This window comes from Mustela nivalis (assembly GCF_964662115.1).
Source record: "Mustela nivalis genome assembly, chromosome: 10".
Taxonomy (NCBI): domain Eukaryota; kingdom Metazoa; phylum Chordata; class Mammalia; order Carnivora; family Mustelidae; genus Mustela; species Mustela nivalis.
The window spans coordinates 216,813-237,180 of NC_139029.1; the positions used below are offsets into that span (position 1 = coordinate 216,813).

General features: G+C 58.0%; 1 protein-coding gene and 1 long non-coding RNA gene across 2 annotated transcripts; one reads left to right on the top strand and one right to left on the bottom strand.

The window, feature by feature from the left end:
* The first annotated feature begins 828 nt into the window (after nt 1-828).
* On the top strand, nt 829-3,430 carry LOC309842289. Its single transcript, XR_014299594.1, has 3 exons — nt 829-971; nt 2,163-2,336; nt 2,506-3,430. It is a non-coding gene; the product is annotated as an uncharacterized lncRNA (long non-coding RNA).
* A 5,223-nt stretch (nt 3,431-8,653) lies between these two features.
* On the bottom strand, nt 8,654-10,784 carry FNDC10 (fibronectin type III domain containing 10). Its single transcript, XM_082686538.1, has one exon. The coding sequence runs from the start codon at nt 10,688-10,690 to the stop codon at nt 10,001-10,003; it is 690 nt and encodes a 229-aa protein (XP_082542664.1). The 5' UTR covers nt 10,691-10,784; the 3' UTR covers nt 8,654-10,000.
* Between the last annotated feature and the right edge of the window lie 9,584 nt (nt 10,785-20,368).

Consider the following 20,368-nt stretch of genomic DNA (forward strand, 5'->3'; position numbering starts at 1 on the left):
CAGGCCGAGTTCCGGAAGCCTTCGGGGAGCGGAGTCGTGCAGGGCCTCCCGGCTGGGAGCGCAGCTCGACCGGGGCCTCGCGCTGGCCTGGAGGCACCGCGGGCCGGAGTCGCAGGGGTCGGCGTGGGACCGGCTTCGGTGCCCCGCCGCGCCCGGCCGCGCGGATCCGGCCGGAGGGGGCCGTGCTGGCTTCCAGGGGCGCGCGGCCGGGGGCCGGGCCGGGCCGGCGCCGTGGAAGGGCGCGCTGCGCGCTGGCTTGCGGACCCCGCCGGAGCGGAAGGAGGCTGCGGGCGGGTGCGGGCAGGGCGGCGGCGGAGCTCCCTCGCCGCGGCTGACGTTTCCCGGCAGCGCTCCTGTCTTCGGGGAGGAAAACGCGGAGAAGGCCCTCCGTTCTTCTATTTTTTATTTTGTTTTTTAGATGTGAGTAATCTCTACACTCACCGTGGGGCTGGCACTCACGACCCCCGGAGCCGGCGTCCCTGCTCCTGTGACTGAGCCGGCCGGGCGCGCCTGGGCTGTCAGCGTCCTGCGGGACGGCCGGACGTAGGTGCCGCGCGGGGGCAGGACAGTGCGGGACTGCGACGAGCGTTCACTGGGACGGGCCAGGGGGTGCGAGGGTGGGTCGGGAGGGAGGAGGACACTCCGCGCCTGCCTCTGTTTGAGGATGCGCAGGGAAGAGAAAAGACACCAAAATGTTCCGGGGGGTGGCAGGTGTTTAGGGCTGGTGGGATTAAGGGTGCTTTGAATGTTTCTAAAGTTTTTTTTTTTTTAATTCCTTCACTTAGTATTTTATGAGGAACGTGTATTTTTTTTATTTGACAGAGATCACAAGTAGGCAGAGAGAGGGGAAAGCCGGCTCCCCGCCGAGCAGAGAGCCCGATGCGGGGCTCGATCCCAGGACCCTGAGATCATGACCTGAGCTGAAGGCAGAGGCTTCACCCACTGAGCCCCCCAGGCACCCCAAGAAACATGTATTTTTTAAAAGATTTTTATTTTATTTATCTGAGACAGAAGGAGCATGAGCAGGTGGAGAGGCAGGAGAGGGGGAAGCAGGCTCTCCGCTGAGCCAGAGACGGATGCAGGGCCCAATCCCAGGACCCTGAGAAGATGACCTGAGCCAAAGGCCAACACTTAGCTGACTGAGCCCCCCCAGGCACCCTCAAATATATATATGTTTTTTACATCTACAGCAAATACTAGAACTGTTCATATTTTAGAAACAAAACGCCTCCATGGCTTCCCCAGTGTGCTCAGAACATACTAATCGGAACTCAGAGGCCTTGTGGTCTGAAGTACCAAGCTCTCAGGGGCGCCTGGGTGGCTCAGTGGGTTAAGTGTCTGCCTTCGGCTCAGGTCATGATCTCGGTCCTGGGATGGAGACCCACATCCCGTTCTCTGCTCAGTGGGGAGCCTGCACCCCCCACCCCTCTGCCTACTTGTGATCTCTCACTCTGTCAAATAAATAAATGAATTCTTAAAAAACAAATATTGAAGTACCAAGCTCTCTCTTTAATTTAATTTTATTTATTTATTTGACAGGGAGAGAGATCACAAGTAGGCAGAGAGACAAGGAGAGAGGGGGAAGCAGGCTCTCTGCGGGGCTCAATCCCGGGACCCCGAGACCATGACATGAGCTGAAGGCAGAGTCTTAACCCACTGAGCCACCCAGGCACCCCAATGTCTTATTATATTTTTTAAAGATTTATTTATTTGAGAGAGAGCAAGGGGGAGAGGGAGAACCAGGCTCCCTGCTTGAATAAAGGTCCACACATCACAATGTTCTGGCTGAGCAGAAAGCCGGTTGCAGGGCTCAATCCCAGGATCCTGGGGTCATGACCTGAGTCAAAGGCAGACACTTAACTAATTGGGCCACCCAGGTACCCCTCATCAATGTCTTTTTTTTCTTATTTTAAAGACTTTATTTACATATTTGACAGACAGAGATCATAAGCAGGCAGAGAGGTGGAAGCAGGCTCCCTGCCAAGCAGAGAGCCCGAAGCGGGGCTCGATCCCAGAATCCTGGGATCATGACCTGAGCCGAAGGCAGAGGCTTTAACCCACTGAGCCATCCAGGCGCCTCCATCAATGTCTTTTGAAGGACAAAAGTTCTTAAGCTTGATAAACTACATTAATTTGTTATTTTATAATTTGTGCCAAATTAGCTGAATGAAGAGTCCGCCGGGTGGAAATGGCGGTAGGTGAGCCGTTATGGAAGAGGACGTTAGCGAGACTGAAGGTGCACGAAGACGAACAGAGGGGATGAGAACAGGCGGCATCCGTGAGCCGTGCAGCAGTGCCAGGCAGCTGGTGCGTGTGCTGTGCGGCCCAAGGAGCAGGTGGGCAGCCTGGCTGGTTGTTAGAGGGCCTTCTCCTGGCCCTGCTTAAACTCTAGGAGTTTTCCCTCTAAGTCTTTTTGCTGGTTCTTTTCTTGGCCTCCTGATTCCCTCACACACATGCTAGTCAGTGCTAAGCTCTAAACAACCACGTGTCCTTGTTGTTCTTCAGCATTTTGCCTTGTGAAATCGACACCTTGGCCTCCTGGCTTCCCAGATCCATCCGCTCAACGCATGGAGACCATGGGGCTCTGCCTGAGTTCTCCCTCCTTGCTGCACATCCTGAAAACCAGATGGAGAGCTGGAGGAGTCCTAGAATTCAACGCTGTTGTTCCTTCCAGGGTCTCAGGACTTCAGTGTTCAGAACTGTTTTACGTATTTTGTGTTTTTAGTTTTCAGGTGGAAAATAATTCTGGTTCCTGTTACTTCATCTTCACTGGAACCAGAAGTCTCATTAAGTTCCCCCCCCTTCTTAAAATTTTATTTGAGCGAGAGAGAGAGAAGGGGCAGAGGCAGAGTGAGAATCCCAAGCCAACCCTACGCTGAGTGCAGAACCCGCCACAGGGCTCAACCACATGACCCCAAGTTCACCACCTGAGCTGAAACCAAGTCAGCCACTGAACTGACTGAGCCACCTAGACGCCCGTCTTTAAATCCATTTTTAAAAGCATAAAATGTGGGGGCGCCTGAGTGGCTTATTTGTTGGGCGTCTGCCTTAGGCTCAGGTCATGCATGATCTCAGGGTCCTGGGATTGAGTCCCACATCAGTTCCCTGCTCCGCGGGAAGCCTACTTCTCCCTCTGCCTGCTCCCCTGCTTATATTCCCTTTCTCACTGACTCTGTGTCCAAAAAAAAAAAAAAAAAAAAGTGTAAAATGTGGAAACTCACCTACAGATACTGAGATATTAAAGTTATAATAATAGGGGCGCCTGGGTTGAGCAGCTGCCTTCGGCTCAGGTCATGATCCCAGGGTCCTGGGATCGAGTCCCACATCGGGCTCCTTGCTCGGCAGGGAGCCTGCTTCTCCCTCTGCCTCTGCCTGCCACTCTGTCTGCCTGTGCTTGCTCGCTCGCTCTCCCTCTATCTCTGACAAATAAATAAATAAAATCTTTTTTTAAAAAGTTACAATAAGGGCGCCTGGGTGGCTCAGTGGGTTAAGCCACTGCCTTTGGCTCAGGTCATGATCTCAGGGTCCTGGGATCGAGTCCCGCATCGGGCTCTGCTCAGCAGGGAGCCTGCTTCCTCCTCTCTCTCTCTCTGCCTGCCTCTCTGCCTACTCGTGATCTCTGTCTGTCAAATAAATAAATAAAATCTTTAAAAAAAAAAAGTTACAATAATAAAGATAATATAGTGCAACTGTAGGAAAAAAGCAGACGTACAGAATGCACGGGCCCATAAACAGACCCCTGTAAATGTGGGAACGCAGTAAATACGGGGGCGCCGCATACTGGAAAGAATGGATTGTTCCACACACTGGATTGGGAAAATAGGCTCAGCGTATGAATACAAAAAGCTGTATCTCGACTTCACACCATATACAACGTGAGCTCTAGATAGATTCAGCACAATATCAAAGGTAAAATCATAGATCTAATTAAAAATAGGAAAATACATTTTTCTAATTCGCTAAATAATTTATTAAAAGTAAGCTCTATACTCAACACAGGGCTTGAACTCGTTACCCTGAGGTCAAGGGTTGCACACTCTACCAACTGAGCCAGCCAGGCGCCCCAGGAAAATACCTTTCTATTAGTGTGTGCAGGGATTGCTTAAGACCAAAAAGACGCCTACAACGTGGGAGAAAACGACAAGTCTTATGTCACCAAAATTTAAGGATTTCTTTTCAACAGAAGCTGGAGAGCAGCGTGAAGCAGATTTGCCCTCAGAGCCCTCAGAAGGAGCCGACCCCGCTGACTTCCGGATGTCCAGCAGACTGTGCCAACGTCCTGCTGTTTGGGGTCTCCTGGTCTATGCTGACTTGTAGCCTGTAGTCAGCACAGATAAGAGTTCGTAGTCTCAGAAAGTCCTATCAGATAGGGTTGGTTTAGAATATTTGTGGAGCTCTTGAAAATCCAAAGGAAAAATTCAGAGATAGAAAAATGTACCAAGAATAGGAATGAGCTGTTCATTCAGGGGAAATCCTATGTGATGGAGAGAAGGGATGAAATGTTAGTGCATTCTGCAGCATGGGTTAATCTCAGATGTGATGTTGAGTAAAAATAAAAATCTGCAGCCCAACTTTGGGGTACATATTTTTTAAAAGGCACACACGTATCTGAGGGCACATCAGAGTGGTTGCGAATCAGGGAAGAGAGGAAAGGGTATGAACGCGTTTGTGGGGCCGGAATCCAAACAGCAGGATGGAGACACCAGGGGCAAAGGACAAGGAAGTCCAGATCAAAGTGGTCGAGGGGAGAGGCAGATCCCCGATACTGTGAGGCCATGTGTTTAATGACGGGGGAAAAGGGATGTCTGGGTGGCTCAGTTAAGCATCTGCCTTCAGCTCAGGTCATGGTCTCCAGATCCTAGCTAAGATCGAGTCCCGCACTGGGCTCCCTGCTCAGCAGGGATTTTGCTTCTGCCTCCCTCTCTCTGCCCCTTCCCACAGCTCCTGCTCTCTCCCCTCTCTCTCTCAAATAAATCTTTCTGTATTTCTTTAAAGATTTTGACACAGAGAGAGAGATCACAAGTAGGCAGAGAGGCGAGAGGGAGAAGGCTGAGCAGACAGCCTGATGTGGGGCTCGATCCCAGGACCCCGGGGATCATGACCTGAACCAAAGGCAGAGGTTTAACCCACTGAGCCATCCAGACGTCCACAAATAATAAACTCTCTTTAAGAAATGTTGTGGGAGGGCGCCTGGGTGGCTCAGTGGGTTAAGCCGCTGCCTTCGGCTCGGGTCATGGTCTCAGGGTCCTGGGATCGAGTCCCGCGTCAGGCTCCCTGCCGAGCAGGGAGCCTGCTTCCTCCTCTCTCTCTGCCTGCCTGCCTGTCTGCTTACATGTGATCTCTCTCTGTCAAATAAATAAAATTTAAAAAAAAAAATGTTGTAGGAAAGACATTATGGTTTGAAGCCAATGGCCAATAAGGAATTCTTGAGACGTCTGGTGCAAAAAGATGGTTTTATTAAAACACAGGGACAGGACCCGTGGGCAGAAAGAGCTGCATTGGGGTCATGAGGAGTGGCCCATTGTATACTTTCAAGTTGGGAGGGGGTTAGTATAGCCTAAGTCTCTAAAGAATTAGGAAGCACGGTTTCCAGGACCTTGAGGAGCTAGCTGTAGTTGGGAAAGGTCATTTATTACCGCCTAATAAAACCCGGGTCCTGGGGCGCCTGGGTGGCTCAGTGGGTTAAGCCTCTGCCTTAAGTTCAGGTCATGATCCTGGGGTCCTGGGATCAAGTCCTGCATCAGGCTCTCTGCTCAGCAAGGAGCCTACTTCCTCCTCTCTTTCTCTCTCTGCCTGCTTGTGATCTATGCCTGTCAAATAAATGAACAAAATCTTTAAAAATAAGTAAAACCTGAGTTCTGACACCCTTCAGATGTGTATCAGTGGGTCACATGTTTGGGAGATGATTGCCAACATGTATCTTGTGGGGGGGCAGTGGTTAGAGAGGAAGGAAGTTTCCAAAGGAATATCTGTATGTTAAAGTAGACTTCCAGGATCCTGGGGGTCGGATTAGGATTGTCTTTTGCTCTTAGCGAAGTGCCAACACTGAGACCGTTGAGTACCTAGAGGAAAGTCACTCTGCCTGTTTCGAGGACTTGTCAACGGGCTGTAGGTAGTAGGAAATTCAATAATTTTTTTTCTGCCTTTTTTCCCCACATCATTTAACAGTGCTAACAGAGTCGGGAGGTCAGGGAAGCTATCTTGGCTCACCCACTCCTCACCTAAGAGCCTGGGGAAATCCATCTCTTTTATACGTGACCAAAAGAACGAGTAGCAGTTGAACCCCACGCAGACTTACGATGAGAAAAACATAGTAACATCCCGACAGATAAGAGTCCTGGCAGAAAGCCATGCCCAGAAGCAGAGAAAAATTGTAACCGCCCACGTTATCAAAGCCAAACAGCAAACAGCAGCAGTTAGGAAAGAAATGGATGCGGCACAGGTGTGGCCCAGGTGGGAGGCTCAGTGTCGGGCCGAACACCCGTCCCCGCGGCCGGGGGCCTCCGAAGCTCCTGGCTGCCCCTGAACACACACCCAACAGCCCTGACCGCCAGTCCTGAGCGGAGCTGGGAAACGCTGGCTCCACAACGTGCTCCTCAGCCTGCTGCCTGCTCTCCTCCCCCAGCCCACTCGAGCTGAGCAACCTCTGAGCGCTGGGGGCTTCCCAAGGGGCCGCCCTGCGGGGACCAGGGGCTCCTAGGATGCCACAGGAGTCCTAAGTGGCCTTCGAGCATGGGAGGACCCATGCCCACCCTCGGGGACCAGGGGAGCAGGCCGTCGCCACAGGCCATGGGGAGGAATCTGGGGGGCCAGTCAGCACCCTCCTGTCTCTGCTGGGGCCCAGGAGCTGGTCACATGGGGCCTGCAGCACGAGCTCATAGAAGCACAGATCCTTCCTGTGGGCAGGGCAAGGAGTACAGGCTGTGGGAGCACGTCGGGACGTGAGCTGGGAACCTGCTCCGTGTTGTACACAGAGGCCGTCACTCCGCAGATGGGCCATGGCGTGTCTAGATTTTGCATGGGGTTAGGCTGGGGATGTAGCTCGGGCAGGGTGGGGGGTCTCAGCCCGGAGGAGGCATGGACAGTAGTAACGAGGGCCATGACGTTTTCGTCTCTACCCGCCTGATCTCCGGTAAGCTTCGCCACAAGCCTGTGAGTCCGGCTCCATTACTGATGCTATTTTACATATGAGGAAACAGAGGTTTTCAAAGGCTGCATGGCTCTTCGAAGGCTGAGCCGGGCCAACAGCCCCAGAAACCCCTCAGTGTTTCAGATCAGAGCAGTGGCTTCTGTTCCACATAAGAAAATCCCAAGTTGAAGTATCTTCGGGCACCAATGAGAAAAGCAGAGTCTCAACCAACAGAGGAGGCATCTGGGCCCAGCTGCCTGGCCCAGGGAAGCCACGAAGAGGCTCCCGGAGCGGGGCATGTCTGCCCCTAGCCACACAGTCAGAGCCGAGAGCACGGTGAGGGCAGGAAGAGGGAGCGAGGGGGCAGGAGACGGAGGCTCCTCCAGAAGGCGGTACAGACGGAGAAGGTCCACTGGACAGGTGCGCAGCTCACTGGGTGGGCTCGGGGGGCTAAGCGCCGGGGCGTCCCCCGTACCCGAGAGGACGGTGGGCCCCCAGGAGGAGCAGCTCCGGAGGATGAGTGTGAGCTCAAAAGCAGAAGTGCTCAGCCTGGGCACCAGCCCCAGGGCATCTCCCAAGCCCAGCAACCCCCACCCCCTGACTGGACCATGCTGGGACAGGACTCCTCAGCTCCCCCCCTGCAAACCCAAAGCTGGACTAGGGTCCTTCGAGAAGCCCCTGAATGGAGCAGAAGGCTGCAAGTCCGCGCGGACCAGACTGCAGAGCAGCTGACTGGACAGGCGCTGGTATGTGAGCCCCAGCCCACAAAGGGGCCCCAGAGCCGGCGGAGAGCCAGGGAGGGCAAGAGACAAGGGCAGGCAGGCCTCACGGAACCTCACGGGGGCTCCAGTCCTGCAACCCAGCTGCAGCCAGGAGCGGAGGACGGACACCCCGGCTCCCACTTCCACCCTGGGGAAGACACCCAAGCGCACAGCGGGCCGGGAGGGGCTGCAGCAGGCAAAGGGCCCCGAGGAAGCCGGAGAGAAGGCTGCTAGAAGCTGAACTCCTCCCACTTCTGCCCAGGGATCTAGACACGCTGCTGCACCCTGCCCCCTCCAGAGGGATGAGTCACTTCTCAGATCTGGCCCACCCCCAGCTGTTTTTGATTCTCAGGGTCACAGCCAGCTCCAGAATCTCAAGGACATCCAAGGAGGGGGAGAGCTTTTGGGGGAGTGGGTGATGGTCTAGTGCCCACCCCACACAGGGACTCAGGGTCCCCCTTCTCCGCAGCCCTAGCACTACAAAGGGAAGCCCATGCCGGGGAGGGGACCCTCCCGCAGCTGCCTAATTACTGCATGTCACAGCTCAACTGGGTCACCCATGAGACTGGGCTATTTCTAACTGCAGCAAATGCCGTCCCACACCCCCTACCCAACCCAGGAGGCCCAGAAACGACGCTTCCTCAAGGTCTGAGGATGGACAGAACTGCCTGTTCCCTGCTTGTAACAAGGTGCCTTGCAACTGGGGAAGAGGGCCCCCCCCCACTCTTCCTTCCCCTCTTGCCAGTAAGCACACAAGACAGCGTTTTTGGTCTAAAATGATGGACATTTAGACATTGACGACAGGCTCACACCTGACCAGCGCCATGCCAGGGGCAGGCCGAGCAAAGACAGAGAGGTAGGGAGTGGGCACTGTGGGGGCGCCAGCCAGGACCCAGGGTCGCCACTGGCCGCCGGGGTGGGGGTGGGCAGGGGTTAGCCACAGTGACTCCAGAAGTGCCAGGTCCAGGATGGTCATAGTCGGGGACTTGCAGAGAGCCGAGTGCGCCTTACCCCTCCTGATGAGGCCAGGTGCCCGGCTCAGGAAGCCACCTTGGCTCGGGTCTTCCCAGGAAGGGACGAGGCCGGCCTTCAGTGCGGTGGGTACCAGCTCACCAGCCAGATCCTGGGCTCTTGGCTGCCAGCACGAGTAAGCGGTGGGATGGTGCTGTCCGTCACGCCGTGGTGGAGGCTTGGGATCCGGGCCGTAGTGGCAAGTTGTGCCGGGCCAGGCTGGCCTCAATTCTTCTGCTCTCTGGACACATGCTGTCGTCTGAGAGGAGCCCTCTCCCCCCAGCCACTTGCCGCCACTCGCCACGGAAAGTCCTCATCAGAAGCAGCACCCACAAAAGAAAGAGAGGCAGCCCTGGAGAACTGCCAGCCTCCCGCAAGGTCAGAGGGCACTGCCCCTGGACACGCCCATCAGAGGCCCGGCCCTTCTTGGTTCCCAGCATGTCAGACGCCCAAGGAGGGAAAAGCGCGAGATGCTGCTTACCCACAGCTGAGGCCCCCGCAAAGCTTGCAGGGGCGTTTCCCAGGGGGCTCTGGCTGGATACGAACACAGGCCAGCCAGTGCCAGGGCCACAGGCCCCCTGGACAGCACAGGACCAGTAGTTGGCTCCTGCGGTGGCCCCAAGACACTAAGGCACGACGCTAATCTAAGCCCACTGGGGTGAGGTGGGGAGAGGACAGGCTCCAAGGGGCCTCCTCAGGTCGGCACAGCACACAGTGACCAAGCAATGACGACAGCCTGTTTTTTCCAACTTGGCACAGGCTGCAGGTACAGCGTGATGACCCAGGGATGCCAATGGCTCTTGCTAGAAGGGGCAGTAAGTCCCGGCGGCCCCAGTAAAGGCCTCTGGAAAGCAGGGAGAGCCCTGGTCGAGGCTGGCACCCCCTCGCGGGCCCAAGGGTCAGTCCCGACCTGGAGGGTGGGAGGCGGATGCCGGGCTAGGAAGGTCGTGCCATGACTCCGAGGCCCTGGCGGGCTGGGGCCCTACCGGTCTCCAGCAGGCCCGGCGTGGACATCCTAAGGAGGGAGCAGGAGCGGCGAGTGGGGAGCGGGCGCCAGTCTCGGGCGGGCGGAGCGCCGGTGGGCCGGCCGCCGGGTGCTTCAGGGCTGCCTGCGCAGGCCGGGGCGCCCGAAAGCCGGGTGCATGAGGTTCTCGGTGATGTAGGCCACGAGCAGGCAGATGACCACCAGCATGACGCAGATGGAGCCGCCCACCGCCGTCATGGCCACCACGATCTCCCGCATGCCGGCCGGCTCGGCGGCGAACTCCACGCACTCGGCGGGCCCGGCGGGCTCCGGGGCGGCGGCGGCGGCGGCGGCGGGCTCGTCGCGCAGCGGCAGCGGCTGCAGGCACAGGCGGTAGCGCACGCCGTCGTGCACGTCGGGCAGCAGGTAGTCGCGGCAGGACGCGCCCAGCAGCACGCGCTCGCACGGGAAGCGCGTGTAGGCGCCGCGCCACGAGCAGTTGAGCGCGAAGGCGCGCACGCGGCGCGCCTCGGCCGGCGCCAGGCGCCACTGCAGCAGCACCGTGCGGTTGCGCAGGACGCTGGCGCGCAGCGAGCGGCCGGCCGAGGCGTGCGCCGCGCAGCCGGGCGCCTGGCAGCGGAAGCCGCGCGCGGGGCTGCGGAAGCACAGGCGCCCGCCGCCCGCCTCGGGGCCCTCGGGCAGCACCTTGTAGGGGCACCAGGGCGCGTCGGCCGCCGGCTCCCAGCCCGGCGGAGTCGGGACGGCGGCGGCGGAGGGCGGCGGCGCGCAGGCGGCCAGCAGCAGCAGCAGCGGCGGGGCGCGCATCCTGCGGCTGGGCGGCGCGGCGGGGCGCGGGCTCGCGGGCTCACGGGCGCGGCGGAGGGTCACGCGGGCCGCGCCGCCGCCGCTCCCCGCGCTCCCCGGGCGCGCCGCCGCCCTCCGCCCTCCGCCCTCCGCCGCCGCCGCCGCCGCCGCCGCCCGCTCCGACCCGCCCCCGCGCCCCGTGCGCGCTCGGACCCGGCGTGGCGGCGGGGGCGGCGCCGCCCCGTGCCCCGCCCCCCTTAACCCTCTCCGGCCCGCGGCCCCCGGAGCGCGGCTGGCAGAGGGGAGGGGGCGGGAATGTGTGCCGCGGGCGCGCGCGGTCCACGCGGCCTGTCCCTTCCTCTGTCGCCGAGGGGGCGGGTTCCCGCCCCTTCCTCGCCCCCGCCGGGCCTCTCCAGAGACTTTCCGGGGGGCCGAGGCCCCGGTCGTGGCCCCCGAGGGCAGCCCTTCGACTGGCCTTGGCTGTCCCTCCCGATTGGGACAGGAGACAGCGGCCTGGAGCGCCCCGGATCACCGCAGCCACACCCCCCGCCCCCGCCCGCGGTGGGGACCCAGAGTCAGGGTCGGTCTGCCCGGACGAGGGGACGCGGACGGAAACCTGCCTGGGCGGGCTGAGAGAGGGACGGCGCCCACGGGGGTGGGGGGCGCCGGAGAGACGAGGCTTCCCGCGGGGGAAACTTGAGTCGCTCTTCGCGTCCCAGAGCAGCCTCTGCCCTAACCAGCCCTTCGCTCCTCTCTTCCGTCCACGGATATGGCCCAGGGCCAGCCCTGCCCACACCCCGAAGGGGGTCCGGGCTCCACAAAGGGAAGAGTCTCCCACAAGTTCACGTGGTGCACCCACCAGGGAAGGAGGGACACACGCCTTGTCTCGTCTTCAGGACCTGCCCGAGACCCCAGCCCCTCAGTAGCATGCCCGCCCGGAGCACCCAGCTCTCTGGGCAACCCCCTCCCCGGCCGGCCCCGGGGCGAGTGGTCTGCCTGACCTGACTGGACTCGATGCAGAAACACCTTAGGTGCAAGGGGTCTGTCTCTGGCGGAGGGGCCATTCTGTGCCCTGGGCAGGGAGGTGACAGTGGTCCCCAGCAGCTGTCCTGCCGGCCCTGGTTTCCCTGTAGCACCGCCCAGGTGCAATTTTCACCTGCGGGGGAAGGGGAGCATGTACTCTATGGCTGCCCTGCTGGTTGAGTCCCCCCACCCGCCCTTACTAATTCCTGGTCATCCCAGAAAATTCTGGATCAGGTGGGCACCAGATGTCAAGGCCTCCACCACTCTTTACCCAGGCCCGGCATGCTTCATTATGCCCTGGAGGACCCTCACCCAGACACGAGGCCCCTTCAGCTAGTTGGGACCCCGAATGGGGTCTTTCCAGGCCTCTGCACCTGGTGGAGAAGGCTTCCGAGTAAAGATTTGGGAGGGGTGTTCCCTGATCCTGGGCCTGGCTTCTGCCCTCTCCTCAGGCACAGAGATCCCTGGGCTTGGACTCCCGCCCCAGCTTGGGGAGCGGGGGCGGGGGGAGCACTCAGGAGCTTCCACAGGGAAGCAAAAAATGATGATGATCTAGCCCCTACCCCGAGCTCCCTGGCCCTCAGTTTCCAGTGGAAGCCTGAAGGAACTGCTGCCGCTCTGGTTCCAAGTGACAGGGCGTGGGGGCAGGGGGCGCCGTAGTCTCCAGTGGCCAGATCACTATGTGGCATCTCTGGGCCTGAGGACTGCTGGGTGGCCGGTTTTGTGAGCCCACTCCAGAGAGGAGAGCCAGGCGGAATCAGGAGGCCTGTGCAGGGTTTTGCAAAGTTGGCGAGGTAGAGAGCCACCTGGAGAGCCGCCTCGCCTGGGGGTCTGGTGTGCATACCCTGAGCCTGTTTGGGGCTTGGGGCTCACCAGGGCGGAGCTTTTCCTGGTCAGGGCAACTCCTGGCCAGGGCTGGGGACTCTGCTGTCTGTCCACCCCCAATGCGGGCATTTGCTCTGCCCAGGGCCCCCTGCGTGTTGGGGGCACAGAGCAGGCGATGCTGAAGAGAGAGCTGTGCCCAGTGTCCCCATGCAAGCTCTGCTGGGCTGCAGCGGGGCTGTGGAAGAAAGCCTTTATTGCCAGGCGAAGCAAAAAACTGTCCCCAGAGACAGGGAGGGACTGGCCCACCCTTCACCCCACACCGGCCTCCACAGCTGCCCCGGCCAGTGGCCAGCAGGGCTACCTTCTCTAGTCCTGCTGAGGCCCAGTCCCAGCGCTCACCTCTGTGTGGGCCTGAAGCCCACATGTCACCAGCCGCAGCCTGAAGGGAACATGGAAGGATTGGGGCCCTTGCCTCTGGCGCCGCAGAGACGGTCCATCTCCGACCCTGGGTCCAAGTCCTGAGAGTCCCTTTGACAGCCCCCTGCCCGGAAATGTAAGTGCTCGTGGCCTTCACAGGAGTGTCTGAGCCTGTTGTCATCTCTGCTCCACTAAAGGGAGGGGTGGGGAGGAGGGATTGAGAGTCCGCGCCCACCCTCCCCAGGCCTCCCTCCCACCAGAAAGGGCGTGTGGGCGTGACTGCAGGGACGAGGGTCTGGGACACACCACGCAGCGTGGACCGCCTCCCACGCTCAGAGACCACGTGGCCGGTCTGTCGGCCCACCCCGGAGAGAAGAGCCAGGCACTGTCCCAAGTCCACATGTGTACCAGAAGCTTTCCCTCCATGCACCTCTTTCCCGACCCCAGAGGCGAGGGGGAGGTGGGCTGGAAGAGGTGGCCCCTACTTCTGACCGGAGGGAGCCACCTTCCTGGCCAGTTCCCCTGGAAACCCGAGGCTGGAGCCTGGGCTCTGCAGGCGTGGCCGCCGACTGCTGGGGTGGCGCCGGGCTGACCTGAGGGAGGGAAGAGAGAGAAGACCCAACCCGCCTGCCGAAGCTGACCCGAGGGTCCTCCCATAGCGGCGTGGCCAGGATGTGTCCCCCTGCCCCGCAGCCTGCCTTTCTTTCTTTCTTTCTTTCTTCCTTCCTTCCTTCCTTTCTTTCTTTCTTTTTTTAAGATTTTATTTACTTGACAGAGATCACAAGTAGGCAGAGAGGCAGGCAGAGAGAGAGAGAGGAGGAAGCAGGCTCCCCGCGGAGCAGAGAGCCCGATGTGGGGCTCGATCCCAGGACCCTGAGATCATGACCTGAGCTGAAGGCAGAGGCTTTAACCCACTGAGCCCCTCAGGCGCCCCTCCCGCAGTCTTTCTAACTTCCAGGAATAGTGACCCCCATTTCTCTCTGGGAACCTCCTTTCTCCATCCCTACTCTGTGGGGGTTTGGGTGGGGCTCACCCACCCCTGTCCAGGGGCTTGGGGGGGGCACCCAGGCCTGGGCCAGTGAGACCAGTGCAAATGCACACGCGCTCTCACTTGCTCTCTCTCAAGTAAAATCTTTTAAAAAAATCCATTCACTTTTTCACTTATAGATTTTTTTTAAGACCCTCATATCATGAACATCCACATGTCGTCTCCTCCTGCTCAGAGGCACCAGACTGACCTCAAGGGTGTCCCCGGGGGGCGTCTGGGTGTTGTTGTGACTCTTGGTTTTGGCTCCGGGTCCTGATCTCAGGGTGGTGGGATCAAACCCCACCTTGGGCTCCCGGCTCTGTGCGGAGTCAGCCTGCGACTCATTCCCCCTCCGCCTGCCCCTCCTCGTGCTCACACACTCTCTCTCTCCGATAAATAAATTTTTTAAAAGACTATTTGAGGGCACCTGGGTGACTCAGTGGGTTAAGCCTCTGCCTTCGGCTCGGGTCATGATCTCAGGATCCTGGGATCAAGCCCCGAATTGGGCTCTCTGCTCCGCGGGGAGCCTGCTTCCTCCTCTCTCTGCCTGCCTCTCTGCCTACTTGTGATCTCTGTCTGTCAAATAAATAAATAAAATCTTTTTAAAAAAGACTATTTGTGGGGCGCCTGGGTGGCTCAGAGGGTTAAGCCGCTGCCTTCGGCTCAGGTCATGATCTCAGAGTCCTGGGATCGAGTCCCGCATCGGGCTCTCTGCTCAGCGGAGAGCCTGCTTCCCTCTCTCTCTCTCTGCCTGCCTCTCCATCTACTTGTGATTTCTCTCTGTCAAATAAATAAATAAAATCTTAAAAAAAAAAAAAAAGACTATTTGAGAGAGAGAGTGAGAGGGAGCACACGCAGGGGGAGTGAGAGAGGAGGAAGCAGGCTCCGCTGCTGAGCAGGAAGCCCCATGCGGGGCTGGGTCCCAGAACCCCAGGACCATGACCTGAGCCAATGGCAGACACTTAACTGACTGAACCACCCATGTGCCTCTAAATAAGTCTTTAAAACAAAGGCTGTCCCCAGAAGCCTCGTGGCTTTCATCCTCTCTGCGCCCCCAGTGCTGCCTGTCCCCTCGCTGCCGGAGCCCGAGAGCTTCCCAGGCCTGTCCCAGAGCTTGGTGGACCGCGGCCACCCACAGCACCCCTTTAGCTGCCACTCCTACCTGGGGAGGGAGCCTCCCCGTGAACCCACCCAGGTCACGTCCTGGCTGCCCTGGGCTGGTGTCCGTCTGAGCTCCTGTGCAGAGTGGGGGGCCCAGCCCTCATGGTCCCCTGCCCAAAGAAATGCTTCTGCCCATTGGGACAGCCAGACCAGCCTGAGGTGACTACTTCCAGGGGCCATCCCCCACCCCCAGGGGTGCTTGCAGACAAGGTTGTCACGCTGGCGAGGGCCTGGAGAGAGTCAGGGGCCTCCCTGAGGCTGGCATCAGGCCTGCAGGATGGGGAGCATGGAGACACAGGGACATGGGCTGTTTAGGCTCTGCGAGGGCGGCGGCTGCCTATGTCCATGGCCCCCACAGCCCATGGGGTCTCCCTGGCATAGCAGTTTGCGCGTGTGGCACACACCATCCCCAGGACTCTAAGGGCCAATGTCCCACTCCCTCTGTCCAGCTGCAGGGGCACCTTTCTCTCCTGGGGAAGCATGGCCTGAGAGGTAACCTCTGGTTGAGCCACAAAGCACCAGGCGGGACAGGGATCTCAGCAAGGCAGGGGGTGGGCCCCGCATTGTGCCCCTCTCTGGGTGGGGCAGGGCAGGACGTGACGTCAAGTCAGAGAGGACCTTGGTGGGAGCCAGACCCCATTCTGACTCAGGCACCAGAACTTGGCAAAGCTCTCCCCTCGAGTGGACAGCCAGTCCCCGTTCCCCTCTGGGAGGTGGCCTCCCTCCACGAGAGCAGACCATGGTCTGGTAACCCTGCAAGGTCCTCAGGCACCAGCAGACCAGAGTGTGCAGTGACCTGGGCATCTGTGTGGCCTGAGCTGGGGGAAGGGATGGTCTCCACAGCACCTCCCAGTCCCCTGTCCCTGGCAGGCATCCATGGGGGGCATCACCTTGTGTGACAAACGCTCCACAGACCCCAGACCCAGGGCACTGTGGCTGCTAGTGGCCAGCAGGGCTGGGGGTGGGCGCAGAGGGGACAGTAGAGAACATGTTCCGGAGTGGCCGCTCCTGACCTGGATGCCAGGTCCCTCAGAGCCAGAGTGACCTCGGGGCCTGGGGTGCCACTGTTTACAGCAGCCGTGGGGACCTTGCTGCTCGGTGATGCTCTGAGGCTATGTGGGGGAAGGCTCTGCCCACCTCACCCGTCACCTTTGCTTCTGCATGGGAGAAAGTTGGTGCCGCGGGTGACGGCTCCTGCCGCTGTCCCTGCTGGGTGGGGGCAGACCGGCTCTCCAGCCTGGACGTAACTGCTGTGTGCTCCTTGTGGATGGAGATGTCCTGGGCTTTTGAAGCGCATCTCCGGGGCCATATGGGCACAGGCTGGCGTCCGCTGTCCGCCTGCCACCTCGTCCTGCTCACTCGCCCCACGCTCGCCCCACCTGCTCTTGGCCATGCACCTTCTCTGCACCTGAACTTCTTCTTCTTTTTTTTTTTTTTAAGATTTTATTTATTGATTTGACAGAGATCACAAGTAGGCAGCGAGCCTGGCAGAGAGAGGAGGAAGCAGGCTCCCCGCTGAGCAGAGCACCTGATGGGGGACTCAGCTCAGCGGGCAGCCTGCTTCCCCCTCTCTCTCTGCCTGCCTCTCTGCCTATTTGTGATCTCTCTGTCAAATAAGTAAATAAAATCTTTAAAAAATAATACAATCTTCAGGAAGAAAAAAAGGGGGGTTCTCCTTTGGTTCCTCCATGCTGTCATAATTTTATTTATTTATTCCAGGTCTGATTTTGATCGGTTTGGGATTTGTTGTGGTGCAAGGCCCAGGCTCCCGAATCAGCTTCATGGATTAAATGGTCCCCCTTACCCCAGGGATTTATGATGGGGGGCCCACCCCCAACCCTACAGGAGTCCCTAGAGTGTCGCTGGCTCTGCTCTGCCGCACACTGTGTAATCATTTGGATCAGAATATGCTTTTCCATCTGGTAGGGCTCACGCCCCTTCATTTTGTTTGTCGTAAATGTTCTGGGGTTTCTTGCCTTTTTAATGGATGACCTTTAACTCTCTCTCTTTTTTTTTTTCACTTAAATTCAGGTTAGTGAACATTAATTCAGGTTAGTGTAGTATATGTCTTAGGAGTAGAATCTAGTGACTCATCGCTTATATACAATACCCCGTACTCACCCCAACAAGTGCCCCCCGGACGCCATCGCCCAGTTACCCCGTCCCCGACCTCCGACGGCCCGCAGTTGGTTCTCTGTAGTTCAGAGTCTCTCACAGTCTGTCTTCCTTTCTGTTTTTACCTCATTTTCCCATCCCTTCCCCAGTGTTCATCTGTTTCCTTAATTTCCATGTATGTGTGAAATCATGTTTTTCTCTGACTTACTTTGTTTAGCTTGATACACTCTCGTTCTATTTTAACTGTCTTTTTTTTTTAAAGATTTTATTTATTTGACAGACAGAGATCACAAGTAGGCAGAGAGGCAGGCAGAGAGAGAGGGGGAAGCAGGTTCCCCGCCGAGCAGAGAGCCTGATGTGGCGCTCGATCCCAGGACCCTGGGATCATGAGCTGAGCTGAAGGCAGAGGCTTTAACCCACTGAGCCACCAAGGCGCCCCTTAACTGTCTTTTTTTAAACATACATTTTATCGGGGCGCCTGGGGCTCAAGTTGACTGAGCGTCGGACTCTTGGTTTCATCTCAGGGTGCCGTCACAGGGTCCTGAGTGGCGGCGCCTCGTAGGGCCCTGCGCTCAGTGGGGAGTCAGCTTGACATTCCCGCTCTGCCCCTCCCCGCTTCCGCGCCCCAGCATGTGTGCGCACACACGCTCCCTCTCAAAATAATTAAAATAAAATGCGTCCATTTTTAGAGTAAAGTTGGATGAATTTTGGCAAAAGCAGACCCCTGCGCCGGCCCTCCCGAACCCCAACACACACAGCCCCAGCTCCTGCCAGGCCCCCAGACCCTCCTCGTGCTCCACCTCTCGTGGCCGCCGGGGCCCCAGGCCCTCCAGCCTTGCTCTTACGGCTGTCCCACAGAGGGACGTGCCCTGTCCTTGGTGTATCCTTCCCTCACTCCGTAGTTGTAAGCCTTTTCCCTGTTACAAGTTCCTCCTCCTGCTGCGGAGCAATGTCCACTCCAGGACTTGCTCACAGGGTCCCCTGCTGGGGGACATGGGCAGGCTTTAGCAATGACAAATAAGCTGCTTATTTATGGGGCAGAGGGTGTGTATATGATTAACACAGCAATCGGCCAGATTATTTTCCAAAGTAGCCGCACTGTTTGTTTGTTTGTTTGTTTTAAGATTTTATTTATTTATTTGACAGACAGAGATCACAAGCAGGCATAGAGGCAGACAGAGAGAGAGCAGGAAGCAGGCTCCCTGCTGAGCAGAGAGCCTGATGTGAGACTCAATCCCAGGACCCTGAGATCATGACTCGAGCTAAAGGCAGAGGCTTTAACCCACTGAGCCACCCAGGCGCCCCTGTTTTACATTTCTATCCACACAGGCACCTCGGAGCCTGACCCTGGGCTCTCAGCGTCCTTTTCGGTAGAACAGGACGGAGGCTCCTCCCCAGCTCCTTGGCCTGGGTAGGAATTACGTGTGAAAACACGCGTGAGGCAGTTCTAACAGGGGCCACTATGCACTGAGCACAGCAAACAATGACGCTGATGATTCAACTAAAGAGAATCGCAGAGGGCAGGTGCTGAAGACCGAGAGGGTTGGTGACGGGCGCCTGGGTGGCTCAGTCTTCGGCTGGAGTCACGGGATCAAGCCCCGCTCGGCGGGAAACCTGCTTCCCCGTCTTCTCTGTCTCCCGCTCCTCCTGCTTGTGTTCCCTCTCTTGCTGTGTCTCTGTCCAATAAATTAAAAAATCTTAAAAAAAAAAAAAAAAAGAGGGAGGTTAGGTGGACCTTGCCCCTCCCCTGTGGGGCATACTGTCCAAGCTTCTTTCCCGCATTCTGCTTCCAGAAGGAAGCCTGCCAGGCATGCTCTCCAAGGGCGGAAAGAGAACGGTCCCAGAAGCGCAGAAAAGAGCCTCAGCTGTGGGAAGTGGCCCAGGAGGCCTCCGGAGGGGCTGGGCGGCTGCGTCCTGCCCAGGCAGGCGGGGCTCCGGCACAGAGGCCAGTTCCCCCCAACACCGGCTCGTGGCTCACTCCTGCAGCACCTGCACTAGCTGACCCAGCGCTGGTCTCACACAAGCCACACATCCCAGCCTTCCTTGCAGCTGCGTGTGCCAAGTTCTGGCCAGCGGACGCCGCTGCTCGAAGTCTCCTTGCTACCAGGCACCTGGCTTCCGGGCAGGAGGGAACCAAGAGGACAGGAGAGCAGCAGAGGAGAATAAGACAGGGTCCCTGGGGACTTGGGACCTTTGGCACCAGCCCCTGGCCACCTCCGCTCAAGAGAACGACCATACTCTCTCTGTATTTTTTTAAAAATATTTTATTTGGGGTGTGTGGGTGGGGAGACAGCAAGAGTAGACGGGAGAAGGAGAAGCCAACGCCCCGCGGAGCAGGGAGCCTGACATAGGACTTGATCCCAGGACCCCAGGATCACGACCTGAGCTGAAGGCAGATGCCCAGGAGACTGAGCCACCCAGGCCTTCCTAAATCAGTTTTGTCTGGAGGTTTTCCGACATGCCTGCTTGAGCCTGAGCCTACCCTCTGCAGTGTCTCTTAAATTTGAACAGAGAAAGAAGGCTCATCAGACATTCGAGGAAAGCGTTCAACACGGAGCAGAAGGACCAAAGCACGCAGAGGACAGGACACGGGACGGAAGAGAAGCAAAGAAAACAGGCTTGAAAGCTCGGTCGTTGATTATAGGAGTGATTCTAGTCTATCCGCAAGTAAGAGGAAGTGCGTTTGTGAAAGAACATTGTCTATGAAAAGGAACCAGAAAAAAGTAACCACGCACTCCAGAAGACAAAATACATGAGGGTTTCCGACGTGCCGTTCCAGCAGCGCCGGACAGGTCCGCGACTCCCGGCAGACGCTCGCTTGGTGCTTTACAATTTAACTAAAAAAGAAAAAGAAAAAAACATTAGCAAAAATGAACTAAGAGGCTCTCCTCGGTGGCTCAGCTGTTAAGTGTCTGCCTTTAGCTCAGGTCATGATCCCGGGGTCCTGGGATGGAGCCCCACATTGAGATCATGACCTGAGCCAAAGTGAGAGCCACCCAAGGGCCCCAAAATATTTTATTTATTTATTTGGCAGAGAGAGAGAGACAATGAGAGGGAACACAAGCAGAGGGAGTGGGAGAGGGGGAAGCAGGCTCCCGTCCGAGCAGACCGCCCAACCCGGGGCTCCATCC

What these genes read in the sequence shown, in the direction of transcription:
- FNDC10 (XM_082686538.1), bottom strand. Translation starts at nt 10,690, where the DNA reads ATGCGCGCCCCGCCGCTGCTGCTGCTGCTGGCCGCCTGCGCGCCGCCG.